Genomic DNA, 12,853 nt, shown 5'->3' on the forward strand with positions numbered 1-12,853 from the left:
AGGACCCCCATCTCTGTTCCTGGGCTCCAGCTCAGTTACAGGTTCTCATGCAGTGACACGTGGCTCACTTTAAACTGTCACTCAGAACAACCTACCATGCTGATCTGCACTTGGCAACTTTGTGCCCTGTCCAGCCCTGTGTCAGAAGCTGTAGAAGTCTGATCTGTCCCCTACAGACACTTTCCCTGCATCTGCATGGGATCATGGCCTCCAGTACAGCCCTTTGAACTCTAGCCCCTTTGAAGACACTCTGTGGCCTCTACATATAGATGACTGGGGTCTGAGAGTTACTGAGAATGGAATATATAAGCAGGGCATGGTGGTATACACCTCAGCTCTCAGGAGTGGAGAGAAGAAAATTGTGTGAGTTCTCAGGCCAGCTTGGGATATACAAATAGACCCTGTCTCAAGAACATAAAACCAGAACATCCATAAAAAAATTGAAAGAATGACAAGATCTTGTGTCATCATTGGACACAGGAATCAAGTGAAATGAGGAGTACTTGGTAAAACTAAGGCAGCTTGTAAACTCAGGACCACTATTAGATTGTGGTAGCATGGGAAGACACAAACATGCTGGCCATTATAGACACTGATTGCTCACAGGGACAGTCCCTGCTGTCACCTTTAGACTCTTAATCCTACCTGTTCACAAAGGACTTTCCTGGACCTTGAGGTGCTCCAGGACCTCAGCCCTATCACACACCCCCAAGCAGCCTGCACACCACCCTGCTGCTGGGTTAGGCTCTGGGCCTCTACCATCACATTGCTACTCAGGCACAGGCTTTTATAGCCATGCCTCCTCTCCCTGTGGATTGATCCTGTTTCTGTCTGGCCTCTTCCAGCAATGACACATTCCTTTCTTATTCCTTGACCCCTTAGGTTCTGACAATTGTCACACTAGCCTTCCTTTGGTCAGCCACAGCAAACATTTACAGGCCCGGCACCTGCAGTGGTTGACTACAAAGTCTACATTTTCAAGGAGCAGACATTATGACTTAATACACATGCCAGACAAAAGTAATCAAATTTCCTCAGAGACAATCATCTTCATAAATGGAGGGAAGGCTTAAGCAGGGGGCCAGGGAACAGCTCACAATCACTGTGAAGTCTCAAGGAACCCCTGGGCCTTGAGAGGCCTAGATGCAATCTTTGTCTTCATCCTCCCCCTCTGTCTCTCCTTTCCCAACCCCCTTCTCTGTCTGTCTTTTCTTATGTTACACTAAAGACTAACTGAGGAGAGGCACAACTACGTGACCACCACCAGGTTCAACCCTAAGATTTTCTAGTCAGGAATTAGTCCCTGGGCAGGAGAGAGTGGGTAGAGTCAGATAGGGAAGTGAGCAGGGAGAAGTTCCCACACCTGTGTCAGAAGTCCAGATCTATCTCTGATGTCAGCTAGTGGCCTAGCAGTGGCTCTGGGGCCTGACTCTGCCACTTGGCCTGGGCCTGGGTATGTACCACAGTGTCCCTGGAGGAGTGCTGTAATGGCTTGTATAGCTGGATGAATCCAGTAGCCCCAGGAGGAAGGTCAGGACTCTCAGGCTAAAGAGACTAAGTGAGCCAACTGCCTACTGAGAAAGGCGGACCAGTCAACACACCACAGAGGAGTCTAACAGGTCCTGAGTATCCTCATGAAATACTGCAATTGCCCAGAATATATGACTCAACACTATTGTTAACAAAGAAAATCTCAGAAACTATCAAGGTAAAAGATGCACCAGTGAGGGCAATACTGAAACCATGAGATCCTACAATGGCTGGGCAGCCCAAAGACTTGCCCAGGAGAAAAGGGTGAGCCCTCAAAAAGGCTGGGTACAGGCATGTTCTATAAAGAAACAGATATGGGAGGAAGGAGGCAGGATGCAGAAGGGGAGAGTCCCAGCATTCATATCAGGCAGCTTACAACTGCCTGCAATTCCAGCTTCAGGGGACCCAACACCCTGCTGTTCTCCATGGGCTCCCACACACATGGAGCATGCACACACATGTATGTAGCAGTAAATATTTGAAGAAGAAAAGGCCGTAATAAGGAAAAAGCTGACTGAATCTCCCCAGCAGGAGGGGATGCTGACAGACATCCCCATGAACTTGTCCTAGTTTCCCACTGCAGAGCCCAGGGTTGCACTGTGCCTTTAATAACTTTCTACCACCTCTCTGTAGGGTTGGGTTAAAGTTCATGCACAACTCTCAGATGACTACAGACTAGAAGTGAGATAAGAAGGGGTTTCAATGGCATTGGACAGTCAGAGGTAGATCAGATAGCCCCATGGGGGACAAAGCTCACAGTGAATGGCATCTTAGAGGACAAATGGAGACCTGACAGGCTTACTCTGTTGATCCCCCAGCAGGAAAGACTTGACTGCATAGTGTTCCATGGTAAGAATCTGTACAGTCTATCTTTGTGACAAGGACCCCGACAGTACATACACTTGTATGACAGTGAGTGGTGAGATGTCCAGGGCCACTGTGTTCAATAGGTGAGTGGGAGACAGCTCCCTGGAACAAGTCATCCCAGTAGGTATCCACAAAGGGAAAGCCAGTGTTTGTAGCTATACAGCAAACAAGAGGTCATCCTCTCTTTAACAGAGCAACAACTCTCGAAGTCAAGGGACAGTGAAGACCTGTAGCATAGGGGACCCAACCAAGGGGACAGGAGGTTTCTAGAAATAGGTGGCTTTGTGGAAAGGGCAAGACTCCCAGGAGACACCAGTGCTCCTCCCTGCCCTCCACCTCTCTTGTGGTCCTTAGGAACACATCACCAGTTCTTCTCTGAGACCCAGTTCCTTCCTCTCTAAGGCCAGCAGGAATGCCTCCTGATAGGGCCCATGGGGTCTCATGAGTCACAGCACTGGGTCTGGCCAGGAGGACAGTACTCTCTAAAGCCATGTCTTGCTTCTGGTCTCAGAGATGTCTCTTCCAGACTCTTGGTCACATGCCACTATGATCCAGCCTCTACTCCCTGAGTTCATCCTCCACTCGGGCTGCTGAAAGATCTTTCTAGAATACATTCTGATTCCTTCATCCCACAGCACATGAAACCTACCTAGCTGCTGGAAAAGGGAACTGCCACCTGCGTGGGGCTGCTTCATACTCTGGCCCCCCGACTCCTCCCCACGTGCCCCACCGCATGGCTGCATCTCCACCAACAGCTTCTGAATGTGCCTGGTGCTTCTGCTCTGTGATTTCTGCAAATGTCCTCTGGCCTTGAACCACCATCTATCAATGGAAATATTCCTCCTCACATTTCAAGACCTAATCAAGTGTACCCACTTCTTCAGGACACCTGTCTTGACCCTCCCTGCGCTCCAGTGTGGCTCTTTACTTCTGTGTCATCTCATCTTCCATCCTGACCTCCTAATGAGGCAGTGAGCCCTGTTCACATCTGTGCCACCAAGGCCCAGAATAGTGCCCAGCACAGAGCTGGTCTTTGCAAACATCCAACAAGTGAACAGATGTGAACAAGGCAAACCACTAGGCGGCTAACTCTATGTTGTGTTGAAATTTTCTATACTCATTCTGCACAAATTCTTCAAAATACTCTTTGGAAGTATTTTTATTATTATTCTTTTAAATTATACATCTGTGTAAGCAGGTGTCTGTGCTAAGTGCACATGAGTGCCCAGGTACCCAGAGAGGCCAGAGATGTCATATCTCCCTGGAGCTGAAGTTTCAGGTAATTGTAACTAATGAGCTACCTAATGTGGGCACTGACAACCAAAATCATGTCCTCTGCTACAGGTTCTTAATCTTTCCAGCCCCTCAAAATTTATTTATACGTGTGTGTGTGTGTGTGTGTGTGTGTGTGTGTGTGTGTGTGCGCGCGCGCATGAGAGAGAGAGAGAGAGAAAAGAGAGAGAGAGAGAGAGAGAGAGAGAGAGAGAGAGAGAGAGAGAGAGAGAGAGAGAAAGAGAGAGAGAACGCATGTGCATGTGAATGCAGGTGCCCCATGGAGGCCAGAAGAAGGTATGGAATCCCCTAGAGCTGGAAATGAAGATAGTTGTGAGCAGGTCCTCTGTGTGAGCAGCCAATGCTCCTAACAACTGAGCTATCTCTTTTCTCCTTGGCAGTATTGTTTTGGTTCCATTTCAACATTAAACAATTACTCTCATATGAACACCCTCTAGAACCCAAGTGAGGAATGTGGGCATCCCTCTCATGTGTCATGTGATCATTTTGCTTAGGAAGAGATTATGGTAATTTTCTTGCTCCCCTTCCCCCCCCCGTAATAATTACAATAAAACTAATAAATTCAGGGAGCATTAAGCAAGTACACGGTCAAAGGCCCTTTGCAGCTTTGCCAGATGTTACCAGGGCCCTACCTCTTGCAGCTCCATGTGCCTGGATAGGAGGTATGGTGGATTTGTAGTCCCCTCTGTGTGTGAAGAGTGGTACAGGGAAGATGTCTGTCTGTAAGTACTCACCTTGTAAGAATGAGAACCCAAGTTTAAACCCTAGCACCCATGTAAAAAGCTAGCTGTGTTGGTACATGCTTGTAATCGAATGCTGGAAAATAGATACAGGAGGATTTCTGGGACTCAATGACCAGTCTAGTCAAGGGAGCCCTACATCTCAGCGAGGGGTGCTGTCTCAAAGATAAGGTGGATGGCTCCCCAAGAACCTCCTGGGGTTAACTTCTGAGGCTGATTTCTGACCTCCACACACATGTGCGCGCACACACATACACACGCACACCCTTTATGTGCATAGACACAAACACACATTTAAAAAGAATGATGCCATAATCATCCAGGACAGATGAGCTACTCTGCTCATACGTCGGATTTCCTTGGATGTCATTGGGTGTTTCTGTGATAGGTGTCTTTTAGGTGACAGCCCCACTTATTCTGATCTTAGGAAGGCCAGAAAGACAAACAGGGAAGCCTGAATGGACACTGAGACTCTCCTGGCCAGGGTGAGACATTGTGGGTCAGGCAGGGGTGTAGGGACAACGCTGTCTGGGACAGGCTGGAAGGAGGTCCCTGCATCTCTTGAAAAACTGCCACAGATGGCTTTGTGCCCCCCTAAACATTCACGTATGACCTGGATGGATATCTAGAGTTAAGAAGGAGACAGAAGCATCTTGTTTGATGCTTTGTTTCTATGAACCTTGTTTCTGTGAAGCCTCCACACCCCACCCTTCAGTGGGGTGTCCAACAAAGTGTCCAAAGGTTGCCAATGTTTCAGCCGTGAAAGCCTGAGCAGAAAGCACACATCTGACTCCAGGCAGAGAAATGGACAATAAGTACGTGTGTGCATTTACATGTATGAGAAAAAGCCTGGAACAATAAAGCCTCACCCCATGGTGGAACCTTGCATGTCTTATCTGATTGTTCCATCCACCATGTGGTGTGTGTGTGTGTGTGTGTGTGTGTGTGTGTGTGTGTGTGTGTGTGTGTGTGTGTGTGTGTTCTTAAACTCGGGGGAGGGGGCTCCAGGGTCATTTTTGTGTCCCACTGTGGCTACAGCATAACCACTGGCCTTCCAGGTGGAGAGGCACACGCCGACGGCTCTGACCACACACCATCTTCTCACCTAATGAGCCTTTGAGGTGCCTCATCTGATTTCCAGGGTTTCTGCTCACACAGGTTCTCAAACTCTCGGAAGTTTAGAGTGAGGCTAAGTCTCAAGCCCAGGAGGCCGAGGAAGCGTTCATACTCGCTGTCCTTCATGTAGAGCTGTAGCTGCTGTAGCAATTTGTGAAGATCATTCATGTTGATTAGGCCATCCATGTCCGTGTCTACCTTAAAGAAGGCAGAGTAGGGGTCCTAGAAACAAAATACACACGTCAGCACACTTCCCTTCCGTGCCTACTTGCCACTCACAACCACCACCCTGCAGGGACACCCGTTCCACGGCGGCTCCTGGAGACCCCACTGCTCCTGGCTTCCTGGCCCTGGTTGCCAGGAAACTTGGAGGAGCTGGAGAATGTGGACAGCTTGGGACACCGCATGGCTGGTACCTGTATGTGAACTGAGGAGGGACTTCCTAGAAAATTTAAAGCTCTCCCTGCTTCCTGTAGTGTTTGGAATGTCTGGCCACTTCTCCTTCCCAATAAGCAAATCCTAGGCCAGGTGTCACATCCAGCAGCCTCATGTGCCTGGACGCTGTCTGGAAGTTGGGCACAAGCCCACTGCTCTGTCCATGGTGCTGCCCAGAGGCTCCGTGATTCCTACTTTGCATATGAAGAAACAGGTTCAAGGGTCACGTGAACCTGTGATTTAACTGCTGGTGTATCCCTTAGCAGACTACTTGTCACACCCTCTTACTGCCAGTGTGACTTTGGGCAGGGCATCTGAGCTTGCCACCCTTTGTTTCTTCATCTATAAAATTGCAAAAGAATGTGCCATACATTAGAGGTCACTTGGCATGGTTTGTGAGTGCCCTAAAATGCTGTTTGTTGCCTAAAGTCAGAGAGCAATCGTGAGCCTCTTTCTGGACCAACACCTGCATTATGGCCACAATGTGCATTGTACCCCTGGCTTGCAACACTGTCAACATGGTTTTAGCACACTTGTGTCTGTGGGTCCCTCACACAGTTCTTCTCTGGGAACCTGTCTGGTGTATTGAAGGCACCATCCTGATCTCCTCATTCTATAGCTCCCCAGTAGTAGTTGTTCAGAACATAGAGTTGGCTTGTTCTGTGTTAGTGTCTAATTAGATGCCCTGGGATTTTGTGGAAAGCTCTAGCTGAGTTTGCTCACTGATTCAGTCACCAAACATTACTATGTGCAGTCACTGTTCGGAACACCGTGGGGATTGTTTAGATGTCACTGCCATCCAGGGGAGAGGGGGCTCTGTTGGGGGGGGTGCTTAGTGGGACTGCAGACTCCTCCATTCACTGGTTCCCTCTAAGTCTGGCTCTGAGGCTCTCATACTCGAGATGCTCAGATGCCCAGTCTGAACAAGGTCAAAGGCAAACCTCTTGCCTAATCCTCACAGGCTTCTCGCCTCCGTAGATGGTAGCTTGTTCTTACTAATTGCTCAGACCACATTCTCAGAGTTCCAAGTCCTCCCTTTCATGTCCCAGGAAGGAATGTGTCACACACACTTCCCTTCCTTGCCTACTCGCCACTCACAGCCACCACCCTGCAGGGACACCGGTTCCATAGTGGAACCTGCCCTTCAAACCTAACTGCCTCAATCCCACCTAAAGGCCCCATCCCTCAGGAATCTAATAGACTCCTGGCTACCATCTCATCTACATCATATTATCCCCATACCCTAGCCATTCATGCTGCCCATCCCCTGTGCTCTGTGTGTCCCATAAGGAGAGCCCAACATTCAAACCCCATCTCTTCCCACCTTTCCCCCATGGTTCTCTGGCATCCAAGGCTGCCTTGAACCATGTCTGTGAGCCCTTCCTCTATAGTCACGAAGCCTGCAAAGTTTACTTCTGTCTCATGCCTTGCCTCTGCCTGTAGGCTGATTTGTGCTTCCATCTGTCTGGCTCCAGCCCCAGCTCCCAGAGCAATGCCCCACACTCATATGTGATAAAGCTTGATGGATAAATGGGGCTAAGAGTATGCTCTGGGTACCTGTCAGGTGCTAACTCTCCTCTGGGCACAGCAGAAGCACAGCCCTTGACATATGGCCCTCTCATAGCACTGGGGAGGAAAGACAGGAAGCAGGTAATAGCACTCCAATGTGATGCACAACACAGAAGCCAAGGATGAGACCAGTGTCCCGCCAGCCTTCACTGCTGTGCTACAGGCACAACTGAGAACCTGGTATCTATAATCCTCATAAGTTTGTACATTTTAGTCACTTCTCATCTCAGCAGTCTCTTCCCCAGCATGACAACCCCAAGTATCATCACACAAGCCTTGCACCTGAACAGATGCACTCCAGATCCTGGCCATTGCACTCAACAGATGTTGGGCTTTGGGTAACTTCCCATCTCTGACCATCAGTTTCCTCAATATTCAATACTCGATAGAGCGGGTGGAGATTAAAACAAATACATGTGTTCACCACCTGGCACATGATGCAAAACTTCATTTATTCACCTACTAAGCACTGATACCCTGGGTGGCAAGCAGGTGGCAGCCACTTGGGGTACCGTGGGGAGTGGTGAAGGAATGATGGGGATTCTGGATCAAGCAGCTTACAACAGTCTATAGGCTGGGTACCCTGAGGGCCAGCAGATCCATGTGGCTCGTGTGAGGGCTTAAGGAGGACAGGAAGATGAGGTGGTCAAAGCTGTCCCAAAGTAAAGGAGGGGTTGCCCAGGAAGGGAACAGAAAGTGCAAATGAGATGGGGGCCATGTCGGAGCAGAATCAGAATGAGTAGTTGGAGTGAAGCAGGTGACTGACCAGAGATATGTGGACGGAGCACCCTGCAAGGTTAGATGCAGACTGTGTAGTAGAAAACAGAGTGTAGAAAGGTAGCATGCCACCTTCCTGTAGGTCTGCTTCATCCTGCTCGCTGTTTAAAGGAATGGGATGTAGGTGCAAAAGCCTGGACTTGCAGAGATGCAGCCAGTGGCATGCTGGTACAATTGTCCTTGCCAGCCAGGTGATCAGGTTGAAGATCAAGCATATGATTAGGGCTCCAGAGTTGGAGCAGGGGCCACCTTCCTCCTCTGGGCTCTGCCTTGGTGTCTGACAGTACTCTACCAAGTCCCCCTCAGCAGCCAGACACAATGTCTGTGTCTTGGACAAGAGAAGACTCCAGGCAAGGTACTTAGACATGTGGTACAGACACGGGTATGCAGTGAGCATGCAATATTTGTTTGGTGAGTGAATAAGTGCAAGTGGGTGTGTGCGGGGTCCCGAGTCCACTGTTCCAAGGGTGGTTACGCCCCCTGAAAAGAGGGGCTCCTTATTCTACCATCAGTGTTGACTGGGCATTTCAGCAGAGTGGGGGGGCTCAAAGTTAGGCTGACCAGGCCAGTCCCTGTCTCTGTGTGCCCCTTGGAGCCACTGGGTCTGACTGGATACCAGAACTCACACATGTGTGAGCTGTGGGGTGGGGTGGGGACCAGGCAGAGACTCAGAGAAGCTCTGGTGTAAGGATCACAAGTTACCCGGTACAACTCCTTCAGCTTCTTGGGGAAGAGCCTCAGGCATTCTTCAGCCGATATGAAGTACTCGTCCAAATTTGTTTTTGAGGAAGTGCGTGGCTGCAGCGGAACTGTTTCCAGTCCACTCAGCTTACCTTCTGAAAGGATAGCAAGTGGGAGATTTCCATCAGCTCTTTACCAAACCCCATGTCTACTTCTCTTCTGAAACCTGGTTGAATAAGACCCCACGTGGCATGGCGTTCCATGGTCCCAGCACAGCACGGCTGTAAGGATCCCTTCTCTATCTCCCCCAACATGTCTTAGAAAGGTTCTTATCTCCAAGGGAGCATGGTTTCTACACCATGAGGACACATGACACTTAGTACCTTGGTGCGAACACCTGTCTCACAATTCTGTCCTTCCTTGGTTCATCTCCTGATTCCCAGGGCCAAAGGAGGACTTCCGCCTCTTCCTTTACTCTCTAGAATCATGTCCTAAGGACAGGATATGAATCGGTCCCCCGATCATTAATTCGGCAGGTTTTCCTCACCACTGTATCCTTGCCAGGGAGCAGCAACTCGGGGGAGAGGGGAGGGGTTAGGGGTTCAGAGTTAGATTCTTCCAACTACATGAAGGACTAGATTGTCACGCCCCTTTCAGTGCAAGGAAGTGTGTGCTGTGCTAAAGATGGGGCTCACAAGGTCCCTACTCAGGACTGCATGACTAGAACTTCCAGGGCTTGATAGACAATTATAGCCTCCTCACTCATCCCATGCTCACCAGGCTGGGCTCATCCTGCTACACACAGTAACATATGGGGTCTTTGGGAAGTGGGCAGGGTGGGGATAGGGCTCCATAACTTCTTTTTCCACCTCATAGTAGGGGGTGGTTACTGCTTGGCAGATGACCCTCCACAATGACCACCTCCTCCCTCTCTCTCTCTCTCTCTCTCCCTCTCTCTCTCTCTCTCTCTCTTCATCTCTCTCTCTCTTTCTCCTCTCTCTCTCTCTCTCTCTTCTTCTCTCTCTCTCTTTCTCTCTCTCTCTCTCCACACACACACACACACACACACACACACACACACAACACACACACACACACACACACACAAACACACACACACACAAGAACCTGTGCTTGTGTGTCTGCCTAAGGTCATTGGAGCATGACTTTCCCTTCCTGAAGCAGCTGGCCCTGTGGGGCCTAGTAGAGGACAACGGGCTCCTCAAAATGGCATGGATAGACCAGGGAAAGGAAATGAAGGAAGAGAGGGTAAGGTACAGCACTCTCCCATCTCAGGCCTCAGGCAAACGACCTATTCACCCTGCCCAGAGAGGGCTGTACCTGCCCAGAGGCTATGCCTCAGGGATGCTTTCCTTCAAGGGTGTCAAGACAGACAGAAGGTGATAGCATTTTAAGCTGTCACTGCTGCTCAGTGCCTCCCCACGCCCCAGAGGAGTAGGACACTGTCTCTTGTTATGTTTGTAGAGGTGCTGCCTGAGGCATGCTCTCCAGAGGCAATGAAGTCACCCCTCAAAGCCAGTGACAGGGAAAGGGACATGTGCCCAGGGTTATTGTTCAAAATATTTTTTTACTTTTTTGGCCCTTTTTTTTTGGGGGGGGTCCAACACCGAGATCCCAAGTAAATCACTCACAGAGGCTTATTCTTACTTATGGATGCCTGACCTTAGCTTGGCTTGTTTCTTGCCAGCTTTTCTTAACTAAATTATCCCGTCAACCTTTTGCCTCTGGGCTTTCCCCGTTCTCTTCTGTAAATCTCACTCTTACTCTGTGGCTGGCTGGGTGGCTGGCCCCTGATGCCCTCCTTCCTCGGGTCTCCTTCTATTTACACTCCTTGCTCCTGCCTCGCTATTGGCCATTCAGCTCTTTATTAGGACCACCATGTGTTTTAGACAGGCACAGTAACACAGCTTCACAGAGTTAAACAAATGCAGCATAAACAAAAGTCACACACCTTCCATCATTAAACAAATGTTCCACAGCATAAACAAGAGTAACACACTTTAAAATAATATTCTACCACACAGGATCACCAGAGTTGCCCAGCCAGTCACCCTGAAGGTTTCTTGCAGCAATGAGAAGTGAACTCCTGTGGCTCTATACATGATCATGGTACCTGTGCTGGGGCACTGGAGGCAAAGAGAAGGTGACAATCCTGGAACCTTAAAATGGTCTGAGGCCCAGCTTTCCCTGCTCTCTTGAGAGCTTGTCTTGTCTGCTTTCAACTGTCAGAGAGCAGGAGGCACAGGTGATCAAGGATCTGACTCAGCTCTGCCTTACCTCATGACACAAAACCTGGTTCCTAACTTTTTAAGGACCATTTGGGTCGGGGCAGGACCCAAATGCCTGGGTGGTCTTGGGTATACTACTAACTTTTCTAGAATGTCTGTATCCCTGCCTGTGAAGAGGGAGGAATGACACCCACCTGTGGGTGGCATTGCTAATTACATACACCCATCTTTTGGTTTTGTGTGTGTGTGTGGGGGGTGTTTTTCCCAGTATGGCTGGTTTGAAAGGCCTTGTACATGCCAGGCCAGAATGTGTGCACTGAGCTCCATTCCTGGCCCTCAGATAACCACTGTTTTGTGGAAGAAAGTCTTAAAGGCTGTGAGGTGAGTCTGGGGACCATCTGGGGAAGTACTCTTGGGAACATCTAAGTGTGTGGTTCTCTTTAACTTGGTGAAATGGCTGAAACACAGATAAGATTAGGCCGAGATGGCTTCTGCCTCTTGGCTAAGGTTGCTGTCACATGAGCAAACAGGTGGCACAGTACTCCCAGAAAAGATCTGTGGTGCCATATGGTCCCATTGTAGCAAGATACATGAGCACCTGCCAGCTAGTTACCTTCAAATCCTGAGGTGAAGTCCTGGTAACTCATCCCCTCCTTCTTGTAGCCTATCTTGGAGGTCAGTATTGCATACTGGCTGTCATTCATAGGCATCCCACTTTCCTCCAGGACCTAGCATGGAGGAAAGCAAGAGGGAGAGAGATGTTAGGGTTTCTATCCTGTATTCCACTGCTCCTCCACAGGCTCCTGCAGTCATTATTACAGGCTCCTGCAGTCATTATTACAGGTTCCTGCAGTCATTATTACTTGTATGCTCCCTCCCACCCCGCCCATGGCTGCTGTGGGTGGGGCCAGCCTCCTGTGTCCCTAGACTGAGACACAGGCCTGTTTGGGGCTTGTGAGTAAACAAAGGGTGCAGGCAGTATGACACTCAGACACAGGCAGCTCAACTGCTCTTTGCCAAGGCCCTGCCGGACAAGGTACCCAGCTCTCTCTTGTTTCTTGAGTGGCTTCTGGGTCTCATAAGCTAGCTTTTTATTTGCATATTTTCCAGGAGTCAAAGGCACAGTAAAGGCAGTTTTGGAAGGGAAAATAAGATCGTCCCTCGAGTTTCACCATGGGCCACAGAGGAAAGCTGTGTGGCTGTCTGATGGGAGGGCAGACACAGGCACAATCTTACCTCTCCCTATGTGAGTCCACTCACAGATGGTTTCTGGACCCTTCACTCCAACACAGACACAGTCTCCTGTTCCATCTTTGTATATGGCGTGGGATGGGGAACACATGAGCAAATACATGTCCCTGTATAACACTGGGAAAGAACTGTCCCAAATCCTCCTTCCTAGGGGACACTGGCTGGCTGAGTTGCTGCCAATGGGTGGTCAGGGACAATCCAGAAGCTGTCTGCTGGGAGGGTGCCTCCCACAGAGGGGTGTTGGGAGTCAGTGCAGAGGACAGAAGACACAGTCCTTGCTGTTCACCTGGCGTTCACAGTCTGAGATTGGAGACCTGCTCAACAACGGCTGCAGACTCCAGTTTC

General features: G+C 49.6%; 1 protein-coding gene across 1 annotated transcript in view; it reads right to left on the bottom strand.

Moving 5' to 3' along the window:
* The window catches only part of Efcab6 (EF-hand calcium binding domain 6), a 170,663-nt gene that overhangs the window by 52,529 nt on the left and 105,281 nt on the right, over positions 1-12,853 (bottom strand). The window contains exons 17-19 of the mRNA XM_035439192.1: positions 11,871-11,985; positions 9,030-9,163; positions 5,536-5,768 (exon numbers count right to left, since the gene is read on the bottom strand). Coding sequence (XP_035295083.1) covers positions 5,536-5,768; positions 9,030-9,163; positions 11,871-11,985 — 482 coding nt within the window. The remainder of the gene's footprint in view (positions 1-5,535; positions 5,769-9,029; positions 9,164-11,870; positions 11,986-12,853) is intronic.

Source organism: Cricetulus griseus, chromosome 2, assembly GCF_003668045.3.
Source record: "Cricetulus griseus strain 17A/GY chromosome 2, alternate assembly CriGri-PICRH-1.0, whole genome shotgun sequence".
Lineage (NCBI taxonomy): Eukaryota > Metazoa > Chordata > Mammalia > Rodentia > Cricetidae > Cricetulus > Cricetulus griseus.